This window comes from Ailuropoda melanoleuca, chromosome 11, assembly GCF_002007445.2.
Source record: "Ailuropoda melanoleuca isolate Jingjing chromosome 11, ASM200744v2, whole genome shotgun sequence".
NCBI lineage: Eukaryota > Metazoa > Chordata > Mammalia > Carnivora > Ursidae > Ailuropoda > Ailuropoda melanoleuca.
The window spans coordinates 31,230,952-31,253,339 of NC_048228.1; the positions used below are offsets into that span (position 1 = coordinate 31,230,952).

The window sequence follows — 22,388 nt, forward strand, 5'->3', positions numbered from 1 at the left end:
TTGGTTTGGATATTTTGAGCAAAATTTACATTAAGCACCTGAACATCTTATTTTGTTCATTTGAGTAGAAACTCTAATTAAGCCTAGGAGAACACTCCATGGTTGGGTCTGTTCGCTTATCTCAGTTACAACTTAGTATGTTATCAACAGTCTTTTTGGAGGGGTGGGGTTAAGTAGGTGTCCTGTTTGTGTGGAATAAACTGGTATTAATTTTTATTGCTGGAAGCAAATGATTAAGTTTAATCACTTTTTCTTATTGCCCAAAGAAAGCTTGTGAATGGATTTCAAAGGATGGCAGGTGATACTCATGTTATTATGAATGGTATCAGGAGTATGACTTTTAAATCAAAGACTAACTGGAAGATATTCTCAGAACCAGAATTAGTTCATGTTCTCTAGAACTGAAAACGTAAAACAGTGCAGGACTGAGAATTTTTGCAACCTTCAATGAATACCAGCAACTCCAGGGGAATGTTTATCAGAGCTCCACAAACACAATTCACAAAATGCAACCCAGGCTCGTACATAGCAAACACTTATGTGTGAAAGACAGTCTTTAGACAGCACAATGTCATAAATGTCTGAAGACTTTTAAAGATTGCTCCTGACACACATCACAGACAAATACTGACCAAAATACAGAATTACAAAATATCAAGATGACAGAGGCCCTACATGATCTATGGGGAGGAAGAGGAAGAAAGGCACTGAGGGGGTGCAATACAGATGCATATACAAAGAGATATAAGGCAATCAACGCATGCGCTGGTGTGAACACTTACCTACCTACATTTGAATTTCAATGGTTCCAAGTTCTTCAGGTCACACTCATGGAAACTCCAAAGAATGGAGATCTGGAGAGAAGATCTTAAGTTGAAGAACCTTTTTCCCCCTGAGTTTTAAGTTTAATGTTTAAAACATTGGTATAGATAGATTATAGGTCCAGAAAAGAATCCCAGTAACTCAAATGAAGTCATGTTGATCAATTACTATAAAGAATAAGTTTCTTAAGAAGACTGCAACACACATTTACCTTATTCATAAGAAAAGGCCCTTATAGACAATCTTATAAGATTATTAAGCTTATCAGTAAATAGGACTTAATGATGAAACTGTGTCAAAATAAGATATACACAATTCAAAATACATAGTCTCTACATTAGTACGTATATATAGTATGTATACTATTCATAGTATAAGGAGTACAATATTCCTATTTACAAGCTTGCATAAAAATCCATCTACAATCAAGTAAATTATATACAACTGAAGCAATAAACACAAGCAAATATAAATCTTGCTGAATTATACTACAAATTAGATAAAAACCATTTGGGCGTAATAAAGACTGAAGAAAGTTGCCCCTGACTAATGGCATATCTATATACTTCCAAAAAAGGATACAAAAATCAAAAATGATGTAAAACAGTGAATAGAAATGTTAAGTTTAAACAGGTTGTAGTGAATTAGTGAAAAGTGAACTGATTTTACAGCTACCAAGAGGATGATACATAGTTAAAAACTTTATACATCCACATGTGCAGGGACACAGTTTTCAATTAGTTATTACTTTGTATCTATTTGTTGATTGGTCAGGAAAGTGGAGAACTTTTACTCTAAATCTAGTATTAGCATAGAAAAGTAAAAATATTTACATGTGTTTAAAATTAACTTCAAATCAATTATTTTAAAAGCCCTCTTTAAACAAAACATGCATTACGTGTTCCACACCCAGATTATCCCTGTAATTTAAGCCCCAGGTTATACATTTCAATGACAAATGATAATTTCAATGAAAAAAAGAAAAAGAGAATCAAGATTCATTAGCACTGAGAATACTGGAGGTTTAAAACAATACATTTACACAATTCTTGTTTTCTAACAGTTAAATAAAAAACAGAAAAGAATTCAAACTTTTTTTCTAGATTGTGCAAAAAAGAGTCTCTACAAGAGCAAAATCTCCCTTTTGTAAAAGTTTTAGAGATAATGACAAAATTTACGAGTATAATGTAAAACAACGGCAAAAACAAAAACTCCAAAGCAAAATCACGAGAAAGGAAAAATGTTTTATTATTCTTAAGAGACCTACCCACATACTGTTCTCAATCCAATGACACCTAGAGTGATTATGTCTTAATCTAGTAGATAATTCTTCCCCTCTCGCTCACTTCAGGTTAAATTACTACTACAGATCAACTCTTGTAATGAATACTGCTACAAAGGAAATTTCTACAGATCTGTCTACTCTGATTAAAGGAAACTCTATGCTTTCATCTCAGAAAGAAACTGGTCTTTTAAAGGTTAAAACTTTTTTGTTTGTTTGTTTTCTTTTAAGAGGACTACTGCCAGCTGTTGGTTAAGCAGCTCTTAGTAGGAGAAATATATCCTCTGTTCCCAAATGGCATTGCTGAAAGAAAGGCCATACCCACAGAGGTGTAAATTTTAAGCCTATAGCAAATTAGGCTCAATGCCAGGTTAATTTACATCACAACATGTATACCTTACAAATATATATGTTTAAAAACATAAAAATTCTTTGTTTTACAGAAGGATTTATTGGCTTAAAAAAAAAACTAGTATTACTAGGTACCCTGGAACATTACTATTAAGTTGTTACACTTTAAAATTACACAGACGTTCTTTGCAACACACAAACTATGTTAATAACATACATCTACATAACCAAGATTTCTGATTTCCGGCCAGTCCCCATTTTTCAAACAGTATTTACTTAAAAATTTTCAATTTAACAAAATATAGGTAGTTTGGTCTTAACTGGATTTTACTTGTAGTTAGAAAACAGGATTACTAATTTTTATACAAGTGATTTTACATATGATACTTCTCTGCCTTGAGTTTCTCTCTGAATGACTATTTTAAGTAGTCCACAGTGAAGATGGACTGATATGTGGCCAAAATCCATTATTCATCTCTGGCTTTGGCCTTAGCTCTCGGAAGGCCAAACATATGAATACTTACTTCAGTGTTATTTCTGGCACCTACAAACCTGTACATGGTCAATAATCATGTGCTTGATACCATCATGTTTCAACTGGTGCAGTAACATCAATAATAAAAACAAGGCCTAGTCTTTCAGTTTTACTGTTACTATTTAAATACTCATTTTTAAATATAGGTAAGCATTCCATGTATAGAGAAAAATCTCCCTATTTGCTTCATATGCTGAAATTCTGTCAGCTGAAATGTAAATGTACATTTATACTGCAATATTTAAAATGTGGCAATAACTAATGATGGTGAACAAACTATACACATGTAAAAATTAAATCAAGGCAGAATAAAAGAGATCAGATTACCTATCCTCTTTAGAATTTACAACATAAAAGAAACGTTAGGAGCTGTTTTTCATTTTTAGTTACTTAATTTCAGTCAGGCCATGAATCTTTCAAAAAGAAGTCAATAGTGGGATTTTTTTATAGCTTGTGATGGTGAATTCAAATCAGAAAGCCAACCCTGCCACCTCAAATTTTTACTATGAGGAAAATATTGAAAATAATACTCAATAACATCTATGATTAATTATCTTCAATCTAGACATGAAGCAAATAAAGAAAAACATGTTAGAGAATGAGGAACCCCAAACATATTTTGTTTCTCTACTGCCTTCAGTTAAAATTTGGTATCTATTTCGTATCACAAGACTAAACACACCATTATAAGAAAATCTAGGAAGCTGAAAATGCTAAGTATTATTTCTATAATATAATGCCAAACTTTAAATCATTACTGAAAAAACTATAACAATCATTTCATTTTTTTGTGATAAAATTTCAGATTCTTACATTCAGAAGTTCATTCTATAATGGTCAAAGCTAAATATTAATGCCCCTATTTGGCCATGTGGAATTAAACCAAATGTGCATTTTGTACTTCTAAAAAGCAAGTTCTTAGCTTATCCACTAAACAGCAGCATGATTATAGTAATTTTTTAGAAGGATTATGATGAAAAGCTAAGCTAGTCTAATAGGTCAACTTTAATAGACCGAATTGCAGGAGGCACAAGAACAACTAACTGTTCTGTCGTTCAGTAAAACAATTTGTTTAAAATGACATTTGTAGCAGAACTTCTTGAGTGCAACCTGGCTGAGTAAATTGGAATGCTCTGTGAGACAAACAGTAAAAATTCAGAAATTTTTTACAAAGAGAAAACAGTAAATAAAGAATTACACAATATATTTTCTTAAATCCTAAAAACTTCTCAGCTGCACAATAAAAGTCTTTTAACACAATTTGTTTAACACACTAGAGTATTTTAATTTGACAAACTGGGCTTCAAAAGATGCAAACTTAATAGCACATCTCACAGGCCTTTATGGAAAGGGAAAAAAATGAAGGAAAAATATACTGAAATGGTATATTGGAAAATTAACATAATTATGGGGAAAAAGACAGTAAGTTACAAAGACAAAATTTTACATTTTGATTTTTTTTACCTTGAAGTTAGGCAAAAATTTTTTAGTATTTAGGAATTATATGTAATTATTAATTAGCTTGTACCCACAGTAAATTAACTGTGGAAACAGTTCCTCACTTATTCAAAGCGAATCATTTCCTAAACATCTAATATCTAGGAAGTATTCTTTCTTACCTGCAATAAAGTAATACCAAAGCATAAAAATAAACAAGTAGCTCAGGCCAAAGTGCTTTTTAGTTTTTAATGAGGATTATTCCTTATTAACTTCTACTCTTCTCATTTTAAATATGAAGAAAAAATAAGCCAAGTTTTAGACTGAGGTCACTAGGAAAATGAATAGTATGATTAAAATTGTGAAATTGTTGCTATTGGTTGAAATGAAGGTAGCTAAAATTAATTACACATTAAGTGATCTTTAAGTTAAAGAGAAAATACTCTACAGGCCTATTTTAAACAACTGAATTTATGTACTGGGCTGAATACTTAAATTGTTATGCTCCAGTAACACACCCATGCAGTTGAACTGCATTTCCTAAACCACACTGACGGCCTCCCTTCAACCATAGCTCAGTTATCATAAGTCTATACAGAAAATAAATGTGAGAATTATTACAAGAGTATCCCAGAGAGATTTTAGGAGCTGCAAAAAAAATTAATCTTCAATAATAGGGAGCTATTATTAAGATATTGGAGAAAAATCAGCTATTTGAAAAATCATATATATACAATTAAATATAGATCACATGTATATGATATACACACACATATATCCTCAAACTGGTATCCTATATATCCAATATACATCATATTCCTCAAATTGGTATCACATATATACATATTTCACATATATAATATAGGTTACATGAAGAAGCCAGTCATAAACTGTGTATATTATGCTAATCATTTTAGAAGGAAACGGATTTTTCCTTTCTTGATGGCATGTTTATTTCTTCTACTTTTCTCTCTTATGGCACAGCTTACGTAAAACAAGTAACTTTAGTCCTTACTTTAGTGCTTACCATCAATAATTTTCTTAAGAATTAGACTTTTCCCTGTATTTTATATTTCTAGCATAGGCATATTAAGAAAAAAATTAAATTCTCAATTATAAAGTTTTCCAAAAGATATTTACTGATTAATCATGGTCATCATGGTTATTACATATTACATGTAAGGTAATAAAAATGGTGACTATTAACAGATCCCTGAACAAGGTGCTAAATAACTCTGGTGGTCTGCTTTTGATTACTTGTTTGTTTCCATTCAAACTGCAGTCAACTTTCAAGTATAAGTGTGCAGATTTTTTAAGTTTGTGGATCACCTATGGTAAATTTTTGGCACCATCATCAGGATGTTTCCAATGCCGCTCTCTGGTACTACAATGAACATGAATATTCAGGGACTATCAAGTAATATAGTTGGCAAGGGTTTATAATGCTTCTAAATTAATAAAGAAAATACATTCCAAAAACCCATTTTTCTTCCAAGCATTAATTTTGTTAATAAAAAAATTTTAGACAATACTAAATATCCAGAAGTCAATAAATATTTGCCAGACTTCTACTACAGGCTAAAATGGTGTTATATTTGAAAATAGATCTGAACAGAATTTTTAGTCTTCACTGCAATGTTTTGGCATTGGGTAACCAAAGCTAGAAAAGATACCGAAGAAACTAATGAGATAAAAATATCTATAATAATAGGTCTGAGTTTCTTGTTTATAGGGTAAGTTAATAAATAGATGAAGAAAATACAGGAAGTTCAGCATATTTCCTCAAACTGAATATCAAATTGTCAACACGCTTTGCTCTAACCACAACTGTCAAACACTCAGACTACTTGGGAGAGCCACAGAATTGAAGAGTGCTTTTCTGCCATGTGAAAAATAGGTATGATTTTCCCCAAAAGGATAAATTTTAAATGATTTTTACTGAAAAAAAAAGTTTTGTCTTATTCTATTTAAACATGATTTTATTTATATGATATTATGGATACAACTTTTCTGGCTAAACAATTATAACTTTCTCTATTCAGATATTCCACACTTACCAGTTTGGGTATAAAAAACGTTAATTGCTTCACAAATGGGGAAACAAAAGAATATATCCACCTCATAGCATAAAAGTGTACAGTCCTGAGCTGGTTCAAAATTTTAAAACTCATGAACCTTGAGTTTTATATAACTTTATCAAAGGGTACAAAAATACCTTTATGACACACATATTTTCGCAACGTATCTGTCTTGCATGTGGTTAGGAATTTTTTTTTATTCCCTATTTAATGGATTTAACAATTGGATATGCTCACAGTTGTCCACCAGATGGATAGGAATCAAGATATCTTAAGTCTCAGTCTGGTGTCAATTTACTTTTAGGACTAATACACAATTTGAAAATATTACTATCAAAGAAACTATGTTGGTGGATATTTGTGACCATTTTCAGCACTCTCTTACCTTTATATTAAAAAAATATATTATCTGTGAAGCTAAAGTAATAACTCCCTATGAATAAGGCTTAAGTTACTAGGGCTAAGGATACAGTTACTTTTTCTGGTAGAGTAACAATTTATCACTCAATTATTCTACTCAGTTACTAGCAGAGCCTTATGTACTGAAATTCAATAGTAAATACACATAAAAAGGAACTTCATTTTCCAGTGCTAATAAAAACTGCCTCCTGAATTTCAAAAAGCTCTTTTTTCTCAGTGACTCATCTAGGGGTACACGGTCAATATCAAATGTTCTTAAGTTAGCCAAAAAGACCTAATATTTAAGTAGGCAAGTCTTTAAACACACGTTTTAAAAAAAAGATTAAGTAATCAACAGAACAACAAAGATGCAATAATTATGCAAAATGAAAAAGAATATAATTTGTTAGAGAGTATTATGGAGAAAAAAAATCACTTCACAAACTATGATCCCCATGACAGACAAATGTAAACGCCAGCAGAGGAAAGAAGACAGTTACATGTTTGGCACCTCTTTGTTTAAAATACTAAAGATAACTTTACTTCTATTTTATCTAGTAAGTTTTGAAAGCTTCATTCCAATAGAACAAAAACACTTCTGCTCCAATAATGTTCTGAGGAAAGTTAATCAAGGTTTTTGAAGTATCTAAGTTACTTTTTGGGAATACTTGTACACCAGGAAAAAAGCCTACCCTTAACAAAACAAATATATTATGCATTTCAACTGTGGACTCTGCATGTGGTTAATCATTTCCTTCTCAATACATACGTCTACACACTGTGATATCCTACCATAGGGACTCAAAGGAAACTGCAGTCTCCTTTGGATTAGATTTAGTGATATTTTTAAAGACCATTTGGCCATTTCATATGCTTTTGTACAGATCTTTGAACAGCTGTTTCCAAATGACAATGAGTTTAAATCCATAACAAGACTAATTCTTTTATATCCAAAGCTGCTCTAGTAACTTCATGGCTAGTTTCTTTCATTTATCTGTCTAAATCATTCTCCCAACTTAGCATCTTGTCCCATTTTCTCAGGTGTCCAAGATGAACACCCAATGAAGATGGGTGTCCAAGATGTTCCAAATGAAACTAAAGCAACATGAACAACTGGCCAATGATTTCCTAATGCGATTCAGATATGTGTGCATTATGGTCAAGTTTCAATTATTTAGGAACTAGCTATTAATTTTGTGGATTACCCAGACTCCCTCATGTCTGTTTCTCCTGTTCATTTTCTCTTCAAAAATGATTCCACCACAGGGGAAAAAAAATAGTAGTAGCTGACCCTATAAAGACCACCGTTTGTTACTAGCTTGAGTTTCATGGGCTAGCCATTTGACAAATAAAAACTATTAATATTATTGGAAATTTTAATTCAGAGGTTAGAACTGGTACCCTCTGTACAGGACGGGACCTGAGCTTGTACAGTGCCAAAAACGCACACATAATCCAACATTTAAAAACAGATGTCACATGAAAAGCTAAATCTGCAGCTTCCCCCCATCTTCAAATGAAAAGATGTGGCAGTATTGGACCAAATTGCCAGAGAGAAACTATAGACTAGAGTCGTGGCTCTCCCTGTTCAATGGGACAAGGGCTACAGTCCCCACCGTTTGTGGTCGTCACTGACACCAAGGCCAAATGTCAGTAGCCATTTATCATCAATGTTTATCTTTTTTTTTTTTTAATCATGGAGAATATTTCTTTGGACTCATGACTACCAAAAGTGAAAAATGAAAAATATGCCTAAAGGCCCATGTGTTTCCAGGACACATGAAAGTAAATAATAATATTACATGTTCAATATGCAAATAAAATATGTCTTTGCCAAAGACTACAGCTTAAGATGCCATTATAAAACAAACCACAAAAAGACCTTATGTGTGTTACAGTCTAGAAACCTATTAGAATTTTTGAGTGTTTGATCCATGCCATAACTCCTATGATACATTTTTTGTGACATTTAAAAATATAGTGAAGCTTTCATACCACCATTTTTAAGTTCATTTAATTAACCATATAGATTATCTGAAAATTTTGACATGTCATTTGTTGCTAGGTTCTAAGAATGTTTTACAGAGAAAAGAAACTTCTATTGACAGGTATTTATTAAATTTCTAAAATCAGAAACTGCAATTACTCTGAACTTTATTTTTCTAAGGCCAGATTTTATTAAAAGATTTTTTCTATTCTGACAAATAAATCTAGTGTCTAGATAAAATAATTTTACTAAGATAGTGTTTGTGTTTTAAAGCTACTCCTGGCATTAATGTAAAGTAATAAATAGGAAGCTATGTTAACACTGTTTATTTTTAAAATGTGCATAGTGAGAAATATTAAAGCATACCATTATGTTGTTTTTGTTTTTGGTATTAATTAACATGGGTAACCCTTCAAAAACTTGTCCCATTTAATAAATTAGAACATTCTGTATTTTTGAAACACTGTGATTTAATGTTGGCTATTTATTAATTTTATGCCACTTATGAATTCTTTGCTCATAATTTTTCTAAATATTTTTGGTATGTACTATAGTAATGATGATTTTTTATTTTCCCCCAGAGATAAAGCAAGTTTTCAATTTTGTTTACCATTCTCATTGCTATAGTTCATCAGCATGCCACAAAAGACAGTCAAGAGCTTCTCATTGGCGGGGTCTGTTATACTGCACAGTGACCTTAAATGGTCAATTACAATCTGTGCACCACCTGCTTGGTCAACTGCACTTCTGCCCTCATCTGTAAAACAAAGAGTTAAATTAAACATAAAAGAAAAAAGAAATGGACCTTACAATTTCAAATATAAAACATAACAATGTTATTCCTTATTTAGTGAGTAAGTAGAAAATAAACCTAGGCAGGGCATTAAATATGTCTTTTTGGAAAACCAAAACATGTAAACATGGAAATGGGGGTGGGATGGGGAAAAGAGAAAAAAGATTATTCTCACTGGTATTATATAGGAGCTTAAAGAACTCTGTGTTCTAGGAATGTATGACTATCACGTGAAAATTTTCACCTCCTCTTTCACAAATGACAATTCTGTAAAAAAGAAAAAACCAGGAACTATTTTATAGAAATTGTTTTTCTCAACTCGGAAACCACTAAACATACCTATCAGTGTTTTTCAAAGTTAGCTATTATCAAAGAAAACCATCCAACTCACATAATAATTCTAGATCACAGTAAGGATCCTTTTAATGGCATGTCTATAGTACATAAGCATGTTCCTCTTCTCAATTCTTGCTATTTTGTGTTTCATTTTTCCTTATTCCCTCTATTCTAGAACACACCAGTGTACTTCAACATTACAACTAGTGGTCAAAATGATGGTCAGACATACCTTCTATTATGTATATATCTATATTACATAGAACAGATATCATTTAACTGTCGGAATATATAAAGAGCTTTAGAACACTTTCTAACCCCTGAATGTAGGAATGGAAAGAGATGAAAAGAAAGAGTATCTGTCTTTCTAAACCTGACTTTCCTCATATAAAAGAAATATGGAGCCATAAGTATGAGCCATATATGTGATTTAAATTTACTAGTCACATGAAAAAAATAAACAGGTAAAAAATTAATTTTAATAATCTATTTTATTAAATCCAATAAAACATCATCCCAACATGCAATCAACATACAAATTATTAATGAAATATTTTAAACTGTCTTTTTTGTGATAAATCTTTGAAATCTGAGTGAACTTTACACTTATGGTCACATGTTAATTCAGACTAGCCACATTTCACAATTGTTTAATAGCCAAGTCTGGCTAGTGGCCACCATCCTAGACTTGGCAGCTACAGAAGCATAGTATAAAGGGTCAGTAAAATCCAGCACCATTGAAATTGCAAGGATTATTAGAAACTTTTATCAACAGCTATATGCCAAAAAACTAAACAATCTGGAAGAAGATGGAGGCCTTCCTGGAAACCTATAAACTACCAAGACTGAAACAGGAAGAAATAGATTTCTTAAATAGGCCAATTAACTATGAAGAAATTGAGTCAGTGATAAACAACCTTCCAAATAATAAAACTCCAGGCCCAGACGGTTTTCCTGGGGAATTCTACCAAACATTCAAAGAAGAAATAATACCTATTCTCCTAAAGCTATTTCAAAAAATAGAAACAGAAGGAAAGCTACCAAACTCATTCTATGAGGCTAATATTACCTTGATCCCCAAACCAGGCAAAGACCCCCTCAAAAAGGAGAATTACAGACCGATTTCTCTAATGAATATGGATGCCAAAATCCTCAACAAGATCCTTGCTAATAGAATCCAACAGTACATTAAAAGGATTATCCATCATGACCAAGTGGGATTCATACCTGGGATGCAAGCATGGTTCAACACTCGCAAATCAATCAATGTGATACATCATATCAACAAGAAAAGACTCAAGAACCATATGATCCTCTCAATTGATGCAGAAAAAGCATTTGACAAAATACAGCATCCTTTCCTGATTAAAACCCTTCAGAGTGTAGGAATAGAGGGTACATTTCTCAATCTCATAAAAGCCATCTATGAAAAGCCTACTGCAAGCATTATTCTCAATGGGGAAAAGCTGGAAGCCTTTCCCTTAAGATCAGGAACACGACAAGGATGCCCACTCTCGCCACTATTATTCAACATAGTACTAGAAGTCCTTGCAACAGCAATCAGAAGACAAAAAGGGATCAAAGGTATCCAAATCGGCAAAGAAGAAGTCAAACTGTCTCTCTTTGCAGATGACATGATACTCTATATGGAAAACCCAAAGGAATCCACTCCCAAACTATTAGAAGTTATAGAACAATTCAGTAAGGTGGCAGGATACAAAATCAATGCCCAGAAATCAGTTGCATTTCTATACACGAATAACGAGACTGAAGAAAGAGAAATTAGGGAATCCATCCCATTTACAATAACACCAAAAACCATACGTTACCTTGGAATTAACTTAACCAGAGACGTAAAGGACCTATATCCTAGAAACTATAGATCACTTTTGAAAGATATTGAGGAAGACATAAAAAGATGGAAAAATATTCCATGCTCATGGATTGGAAGAATTAACATAGTTAAAATGTCCATACTACCCAGAGCAATCTACACTTTCAATGCTATCCCGATCAAAATACCGAGGACATTTTTCAAAGAACTGGAACAAATAGTCCTTAAATTTGTATGGAACCAGAAAAGGCCCCGAATCTCCAAGGAACTGTTGAAAAGGAAAAACAAAGCTGGGGGCATCACAATGCCGGATTTCGAGCTGTACTACAAAGCTGTGATCACAAAGACAGCATGGTACTGGCACAAAAACAGACACATCGACCAATGGAACAGAATAGAGAACCCAGAAATGGACCCTCGGCTCTTTGGGCAACTAATCTTTGATAAAGCAGGAAAAAACATCCGGTGGAAAAAAGACAGTCTCTTCAATAAATGGTGCTGGGAAAATTGGACAGCTACATGCAAAAGAATGAAACTTGACCACTCTCTCACACCATACACAAAAATAAACTCCAAATGGATGAAAGACCTCAATGTGAGACAGGAATCCATCAAAATTCTAGAGGAGAACATAGGCAACAACTTCTATGACATCGGCCAGAGCAACCTTTTTCACGACACATCTCCAAAGGCAAGAGAAATAAAAGATAAAATGAACTTATGGGACTTTATCAGGATAAAGAGCTTCTGCACAGCCAAGGAAACAGTCAAAAAAACTAAGAGACAGCCCACGGAATGGGAGAATATATTTGCAAAGGACACCACAGATAAAGGACTGGTATCCAAGATCTACAAAGAACTTCTCAAACTCAATACACGAGAAACAAATAAACAAATCATAAAATGGGCAGAAGATATGAACAGACACTTTTCCAATGAAGACATACAAATGGCTAACAGACACATGAAAAAATGTTCAAAATCATTAGCCATCAGGGAAATTCAAATCAAAACCACACTGAGATACCACCTTACGCCAGTTAGAATGGCAAAGATAGACAAGGCAAGAAACAACAATTGTTGGAGAGGATGTGGAGAAAGGGGATCCCTCCTACATTGTTGGTGGGAATGCAAGTTGGTACAGCCACTCTGGAAAACAGTGTGGAGGTCCCTTAAAAAGTTAAAAATTGAACTACCCTATGACCCAGCCATTGCACTACTGGGTGTTTACCCCAAAGATACAGACGTAGTAAAGAGAAGGGCCATATGCACCCCAATGTTCATAGCTGCATTGTCCACAATAGCCAAATCATGGAAGGAGCCGAGATGCCCTTCAACAGATGACTGGATTAAGAAGCTGTGGTCCATATATACAATGGAATATTACTCAGCTATCAGAAAGAACGAATTCTCAACATTTGCTGCAACATGGACGGCACTGGAGGAGATAATGCTAAGTGAAATAAGTCAAGCAGAGAAAGACAATTATCATATGATTTCTCTCATCTATGGAACATAAGAACTAGGATGATCGGTAGGGGAAGAAAGGGATAAAGAAAAGGGGGGTAATCAGAAGGGGGAATGAAACATGAGAGACTATGGACTATGAGAAACAAACTGAAGACTTCAGAGGGGAGGGGGTGGGGGAATGGGATAGACTGGTGATGGGTAGTAAGGAGGGCACGTATTGCATGGTGCACTGGGTGTTATACGCAACTAATGAAGCATAACTTTACATCGGAATCTGGGGATGTACTGTATGGTGATTAACATAATATAATAAAATAAAATTTAAAAAAAAATAAATAAAAAAATAAAAATGAAAAAAAAAATAAAGGGTCAGTAAAAGAAATGGCTCACAAGGGCATTATAGCTATTAAGTTAATAAATGAAAGATTTTCATTTTTCTACTAAGAAAACTGAAACTAGGGTCATATCTTTATAATTGTTGTTGAAATCATATTAGACAATGAAACAATATATATTCGTTCTTATGGTATACACACACACACACACCCCTTATATAGCAGGGCCTCATAAATACTTGCTTGATAACTGAAAATTTTTTGGGAAATCCATACTAAATAACACATTTTTGTCCACTAGCTTTATCGTATTGTTACATAGTTGCAGAACAGGAACCTATGCTCATTGGTAATAAGATCACAGAAAAATCCTAATTGTCAGGGTAACTAGTCAGATAAGCCAGCCAAGAACACTGGTCATACCTCATTTAGGAATCTAACATCCAAGGTTTTACTGTCCAATAACATAAATGTAAATTATCTCAATTGTTGGGTAATTTGTATGGGGATGATGTCAGAGAAAATTGAACATTACAATTACAAATCTAAATGTTCAGACCTTCAATAATATAAATATATGGGATACGCCATCCCTAAAATGCAAAGATTAAATATCTTTGATTCAAATTGTTGATTAAATATGAGCTTTCAAAATTCTCGGGGTCCTGGGACTGAGTTCCCATGTGGGGGGGGGGTCCCTGCTCAGCGGGGAGCCTGCTTCTCCCTCTGCCCTTCCCCAACTCATGCTATTGTTGTCTCTTTTCTAATAAATGAATGAAATCTTAAAAGAAAAAAAAACAGTTAACTATTCAATATTCAAAACATTCAATTATGTAATAAATTTAAATACAAATTTATTCAACAAATCTGTTCATCAAATTTAATAATGCAATAAATAAGAACATAACTACAATTAGAAGGCAAACCACCTATTTATGTTTGAGTCACAGTGTTTTTCTCCTTTTCCTTTTCTTCCTTCTTCAGTTCCCTTCCTCCCTCCTTGCCCTGTTTGGATTATTTACAACATAGCTCTTCACTCATGTATTATCAGCAGTTGGTTACAGAACATAAACTCAATCTCTGTATTAGAATTACATTATACCAAATCTGAGGAGAAAAACAAAGCACATATGATAGATATCTAAGGTAAAAAAGTATTCACAACCAGTACAGGAATGTTTATACAGTTCCTTCCTTCCTCCCCGCCACCCCCTTCTTTTTTGACAAGTCATCCACGGAAATAAGGTTAAAAGATAATTTTATTAACATATTTTAAAGAATTGGAGGACGCAAAGGAATAAATGACAAAGCTGTATTCTATTACTCTACCAAAACCAGTGAAAGAGTAGGTCTTTAAGGGTATCTAATGAATCATTTACAATACATATTAGATCATCTGTCATTGCACAAGTCCATATAAATTGTTCTCCCACAATAAAGGTAGCTCTATAGTTTTATGTTACAATATTGAGTATTATTACTGTTCACCTAAAAATAATTTACAAAAGGTCCCTTATCCTAAACTTTCATATCTCTGAAATATAGGCTTTTAACTCTTCTCATAATAAATAACTCCTAACTTGTGAAGCATCCTGCACTATCACTTCTAGAAATATAATTTATATCTTGATTTGCCATAATTATGAAGTATCCAAACACTGGTGAAAGTACAGCTCACCAACTCTTTAGGCCCTGCTACATTTCTTAGTGATAACTTGTCATATGAAGAAGTTTCCAGCACAAGTATGATATTTCTTCACAGTAGGTAAGAGCAGAGTTACAGATCTAAAGAGATCCTGCACTTCCATTACTCTTCAGCAGCCAAAAGCAGGAAGCAATCAAACTTGTATGTCATGGTCATTATGTCTCACAAATGAGAAAAAAATGTTACCAAAAAAAGTTACCAAGTTGATATTCCATTATCAGGTACAAGTTATATAATAAGGCTGAGGAAAGAACCTAAAATAACCACTGAATACAATCACTGTAACATGTTACAGTGTATTCTAATTTCAGATTTACTTGAATGTTTCCCCAACTAGGCTCTCTCTCTGTTCTGGGCAACAAATGCCCAGTACATAGTAGACACTCAGTATTTACTGAATAAATGGGGCCTTTGCTTAGATTTTGGTAAATTATCATTCACCTAGAGGATGAATGTGAGTGAGTGAATGTGTGTGTGTGTCAGAAAGAAACAGAGAGACTGAGAATGAAAATCATTTACTTGCTTTTGTTTATAACCACCACAATATGGTTATGGAACAGTCTAGCTTTGCTTGTTTTTTGAACTTTATTTGAATGGAATCATATTGTATTTATTCTTTTGTGCCTACCTTCTTTTTTTTTTTTATTTTATTTATTTATTTGACAGAGAGAGACAGCCAGTGAGAGAGGGAACAAGCAGGGGGAGTGGGAGAGGAAGAAGCAGGCTCCTAGCAGAGGAGCCTGTTGTGGGACTAGATCCCAGAACTCCGGGATCACGCCTGAGCCGAAGGCAGATGCTTAACGACTGAGCCACCCAGGCGCCCCTTGTGCCTATAACTCAACATTATGTTTGTGAAATTCATTCATTCTGTTACATGCTTCCTGTTGTGTAATATTCATTGTATGAACACATCTCAATTATCTGCCTATTCTTTGGTGAGTGTTACTTGGGTTGTTCCTAGGTTTGGGCTGTTCCTTACAATACATAGATGGTACACTCAATTTGCATATCTTCCACTTTCTCCATAATGACAAACAGGCTGCCAAAGCCAGTGTACACTCCCTCCAGCAGCATGTGAGTTCACTGCTTCACCCCTCCACTACTACTGGGTATTATTTGACTTTTAAGGTTTAGGCAATCTGGCAACTAAGGTTGAATGTATTCCAGAATATACAAAAGAAGGTCTTTGCTGACAGTCCACTTCTCTGTACATTCAATAAGGCCATTACTTTGATATCCAGTGTATACAGCATGTACATGAAAAAAAAAACCCAACACACAACAGTTCAAGAAGAAAAGGAAAGAAACAGATAAATGCAGAGATACATCGATGTTAGAATTTGAAAGAAAAACTGGAAAGACAGCTAAGTAGCTAGTAGAAAGTGCCTATCAAGCCTATGTAATATGACTAGGTACAATTCTGGAACTTTCTTATATTCACGCTTTATAGAAAAGCCTTATAATAACATAAGCAAATACATTGTTTTTTATCATTTCTATCACCACCAGATTTCCGAAAGAGAAGACAGAAGCTCAAATCTTTGGAAACGGTAAGGAGAAAACCTGAGGAGGCAGCATGGTGCTGGCTGTAAAAAAGTCTATAATCTGCAACAGCAAATTTTATCTAAAATTAATTTTTTACAATTTAAAAGTCTATGATTTTCATGCTGCTTCAACTTTTGTGGTTTAAACATCACCTTTTTCATATATTTCTTCTCAGAAATTCTCAGTATGAAATACAAATTTAAAAATCTATTTGAAAAATTATGCCTACATCCATAATGGATATTAGTTTCCTCCCACCCTCTAATTATTTGTATAACAACAGGATTTTGGTTCCTTATGCATCCATCTGCTCAAACTTACTTCCTAGCAAAAGTAATAATCCTTTGTGACATCAGGAATGGTTACTGTGGTTATGACTATGATGCATGCCTGAGAAAATGATGACATGAGAGAAATAAACAGTAGGAGCTGGTCATAATAATAAGCTCTCAGCTAAATTTTGTTACAAATTACTATTGAGAAAAATGAGAAAAGTAGGTATGTATGGAGACACTGTTAAATAAATTAGCTTTTTATGTTTTCAAAGAAATCGTAGCAAATAAAAAGAGTTCACCTTCAACATTCGGAAGGGTCATGGGTTTGTGACCATCTCCCTCTCTGTTTTCTATAAAAGCATCCTGCACATAACGATCTGCAAGTGCTAATTAGCGATGCTGGCTGATCACAGGCTGCACACAACACTACAGTAAGTGCTAGAGTGTTTGGTATAATTTAAGGTGGAACAGAGCATAACAGCTATAAAGGCTTTTTAAGGTTACTGATGGCAAAAATGAAAGCTAAGGCATGGAGAAGATAAATACAAATGACTTAAATTGTAAATGTACTTTAGAGATAATATTATAAGTGAATTAAGAAGATAAATTATAAACCTTATTTCTTTTTTCCCTTTTTGCAACTCGGACTTTGCTTAAAGATATCAGGATGATTAAATATCAGCATTCTGAACTAAAACTTGGGAAATCTGAATTTTAATTCAACATTCCCTCATTAAACACACAAAAAAGATATAATGAAATACTTTTGCCCTTCATTTCATTAAGACAACAGCACTGTCCAGTACTGATTAAGAATCTAGTTTTGGAGATTCACTTCAAAAAAGTTCTCTGGTATCTTATCTTTCCCCTAGAAAATCTTTTTAGAGTATCCATGAACTTAACAAATATTGAGACACATCTATACACTACAACAGCTGTCCAAAATGCACATTAAACAGACAGCGGTTGACAGATAAAATCTATTTCACATAAAATTGGTTAAAAGCTTGAAGAGGCACAGTACAATAACACAAGTTGTACAGCCATATCAAAACTCATAGTCACTAATCCAGTCAATGAGATCCATTTTGAGAGTGCAACATTTATAAAACTCCTAGAGAATGTTCTTTTAATAACAATATTTAGAAACACTGCAAAGAATGAACAAATTACACAATCTTTTCTTAAACTTTGAAAATTATAACCCTCATAAGCATGGACAAAGTCTTAAACTGTGCTGCAATATCTTTTCACACGTCCCTGTCACATCACCCACGGGGACCCACACCCAGTCAAAACTTTCTGAAGCTCCTCCTCCCTTTCTCAATGTCTGCATTCTTAACACAAACCATACTTCCTGCTCCACAGAGAGAACAGAAGACGTCAAACACACTCTTCCTCACTTTTTCACCCTCCTTTCCACTGTTCGATGCTGGAGCATATGCATCCCTTTCCAAACACTTTTAGTATCCCCTGTTGTAATTTAAGTTCAGTTATAGCTAAATTAGGGTAAAGAAAAGAAAACAAGATTTATTTTCAATATAAGGTAAAATTTTTACTCTTCAAGTAAAGAAAGCTGTGGACATGTCATAAGCTAAGGTCTCCGAGGAGCTGAATGAAAAGAACATTTAATAATGAAATCCTAGGACTAGTCCTGGTTGTTGAGAGTGGGAATCTGAATTTGTTACCTAAAATTTGAAATATTAACTTAAGAATTTTAATAAGGTAGTAGTTTTTAATATTAGGAAAACTGTAACATCGCTGAAGTAGTAACTATAATAAGGTTTCCAGGTTTTAAGTTTTGTTAATTTTGGCCATAAGGAAGCGTCTTAACCTCTGTTGACGTGTTTCCTGCTCTGGAAAAGGGGGAAGCAGGAAAGGAAACTGCTGAGCTTCTTTTTAGCTCTGACACTCTCTTAGTCATTTCTATTTCAACTTCTGTTTCTACTCTGTGTTGTGCACACAGGAAGTACTAGTATATGCTACGCTTGGTTTTGTTTTTTAAATGTGTTTAAAAAACCCTCAAATCTTACTATCTTAATTTCTAACCGTTAATCATTATAATTCAGGCACTTAGTTTTATTTTCCCCAAGTAACTATTACTAGAAACTATAAAGACTTATGGTAAATAAATCAAACATTCTTTTTACAAGCTTGGCTGGAAAGCTGAGACCTGGCTTTTTGCCTGCTGAGTTCTGAAAAATTCTACTGTTTAGAAATAATAATTTTTGAAGTGCTTTTCTTACTGAACACAAAGGCGATTCAGAGTAGATGCTTAAAGTCAAAACAATTATAACTTAAGTCCTTACTACTGTTAGTTTGTAAAAAAGCAATAGCATTATAAAGGTGCCATGATAAAATTTATTTTAATGAAGTTTCGCATTGCTTTTCTTCAGAATCTACCACCTTTTAAACTCTAAGAACAAATGTTTTATTTTGATAGAATCTCAACACATGTAAATATATTCTGAACAAGGATTTCAAAACAATAGGCAACATAAATTGGACTCTTAAGTGTAGGGATTCAAGTACTACTGAGTCTTTTTAGTCAATACCAAACTGTAACTAGAGACTAGATTTTAAACTTCAAAGAGCCCATTAGTTCTCAGTGAATGCCAGCCACATGTGTTATGAAATTCAGATGTCTTAGAAAGCTAAATGAATAATATTATTGAAAATCCCCAAACTATCCCATTACTGAGCTAAGGAAATGATTGAACTGCCTAATTTTACCAGAACTCTATGTAAACAATGCTCCAAATAGCAGAAAATGGAACAGTTTAAAAATATTTTCATTAAATGCGATTTTTAAAAGGTTAGTCGCTTTTTTCCCTCCAAATTTACCTGAATTGAAAAGGAATCAAATATCGAAATTCTTCCTAGAAAGTTAAAATAAATTCATGACACAAAGATTTACTTTTAAGTGTATTCTTAGCTTGCCTTTCAAATTCAGTAGTTTAATATCTTTACCTGTTTCAGATAACATTACTGATTGAGGAATATGCTTTTGAGACACAGACATTATTCCTGCTTATTATGGGTTAAATTGTGTTCCTCCAAAATATATGTTCAAGTCCTAACCCCAAGACCTCAGAATGTGACCTTATATGGAAACAGGGTCACTACAGATGTGAGTAGATAAGATGAGGTCATGCTAGAGGAGGGCGGGTCCTTAATGCAATATGGCTAGTATCCCTTTAAGAGGAAAGAGATGCAGGGGTGCCTGGGTGGCATAGTGGTTAAGCGTCTGCCTTCGGCTCAGGGCGTGATCCCGGGGTTATGGGATCATGTTATGGGATCGGGCCCCACATCAGGCTCCTCCGCTATGAGCCTGTTTCTTCCTCTCCCACTCCCCCTGCTTGTGTTCCCTCTCTTGCTGGCTGTCTCTATCTCTGTTGAAAAAATAAATAAAATCTTAAAAAAAAAAAAAAAAGAGGAAAGAGATGCAGAGAGGAAAATGCTATGTGAAAATATAAAAACACAAAGGGAGAAGGTAGCATGTAAAGACAGAAGAAGAGAATGGAGATTACTGCCAGAAGCCAAGGAACTCCTGAGGACACCAGAAGCTAGGAAAGGCAAAAAAGGCCCCTGCATACAGATTTCAGAGGGAGCAAAGCCCAGCTGACACCCTGATTTAATACAATAAATTTCTGTTGTTTTAAGCCATCCAGTTTGTGGTGTTTTATTATAGCATTCCTAGGAAATTAATACATTTCTCCATATAAACAACTGGAATATTCAAGCTTTATACAAAAAAAAAAAACCTATTTGACACTTAAGTAAGCCTTTACTATAATATTCAGATGTTATATATCTCACAGAAATTATGGTTTTCAGATCACTAACAAGAATATATTCCAAGTATAATTAATACAGGATTTTAATTAATTAATAATCAGTATACATGTGCAAACTATGATATGGGCACAACCAAAGGAAGATTAGTTATTTCCTCATTACTTAATCTGCTGTCTTTGAATTTTTTTTCCACTTAGCATCAAAATGTTTAGAAATGGGTTTTTACTGTGTGGACTAACAGTGATGGAGGCTCTGCACAGTGCTTGTGAACCACAGTCTACTGTGGGAAGAGGACTAGGAATCCCTTTATGGTATGTGCATACCACATATGGTATATGCGTGCCACCTTTAGGCATGCATGGATGGCTAAAGGCTGAAGAGAAAGCAAGAACACTGAGCACCCCTATTTTAAGCACAAGGTAAGAGGAGCCCATTACTAAGAGAGTTTGAATACTACTGCACTGAAGTAGAGTTAATAACAGCAAAGTGTGAACCCAGCTCAACTTCTAACTAGATTGGCGGGACTTCCACTCTATACTAACTGCCTGAAATAAAAGGAAGTGTGCTTACTCCTGGGGATTAAATACTGTTAATTTCAGTCTCCACTGTTTTTCTATACACAATGTCCAGCACTCAATAAAAAATTAACAGATATATTAAAAAAGAGAGGAAAAAAATAACCTACTATCAAAAGATAAACCAATCAGCATAATGAGACTCACAGGTGACCTACATGTTAGAAATATCAGATAAGACTTTAAAATAACTATGATTAATTTATTAAAGGATCTAATGGAAAAGGTAAATAATATTCACGAACAAATCTGGAATTTTGCTGAGAAATGGAACTTTAGCATTAAATGGAGATGCTACAAATGAAAAACACAATACTAAAGAAGAATTATTTCAAGAGGCTGAACAGTAGAGTCAATAAAACCAAAGAAAGACTCAGTAACTGTAGATCAAGAGAAATTATAAAAACTAAACACGAGGAAACAAAATGAGTGAAGGGAAAACCCAGAGCACCTAAGAACTGGCAGAAAATAGCAAGCAATCTAATGTAAGTATAACTGGAATCCCAGAAGAGATAGAAAACAGGGTAGGAGAAATATTTAAGGAGTTAATGGCTAAGAATTTTCTAAAAACAATGAAAGACCTCCTGCCACAAATCTATGAGGCTTAGGGAACCCCAAACGAAGCAAACAATAAAAATACACACCAAATAGCCAAGTTGCTGAAAAAGCAAAGAAAAAGAATCTCTTGAAGGCAGCCAGAGGAGGGGGGTAGACAAAAATTATTTTTGGACTAGCACAAATAAGAAAAACAGTAGACATCCCATCTAAACTATTCAAACTAGGAGACAATGGAATGATATCTATAAAATACTAGTATGGTGCTTTTGTTTT

At 33.8% G+C, this 22,388-nt stretch overlaps 1 protein-coding gene across 6 annotated transcripts in view; it reads right to left on the minus strand.

Annotated features, from left to right (window-relative positions):
* Window positions 1–22,388, minus strand: part of RAP1GDS1 (Rap1 GTPase-GDP dissociation stimulator 1) — a 147,290-nt gene that overhangs the window by 43,855 nt on the left and 81,047 nt on the right. For 5 of the 6 annotated variants that reach the window (XM_019801774.2, XM_019801773.2, XM_019801772.2 and 2 more), the window contains one exon: window positions 9,502–9,648. The exons of the other annotated variant lie outside the window; for it this stretch is intronic. In XM_019801774.2, the coding sequence (XP_019657333.1) occupies window positions 9,502–9,648 (147 nt within the window). The remainder of the gene's footprint in view (window positions 1–9,501; window positions 9,649–22,388) is intronic. 6 annotated transcript variants of the gene reach the window in all.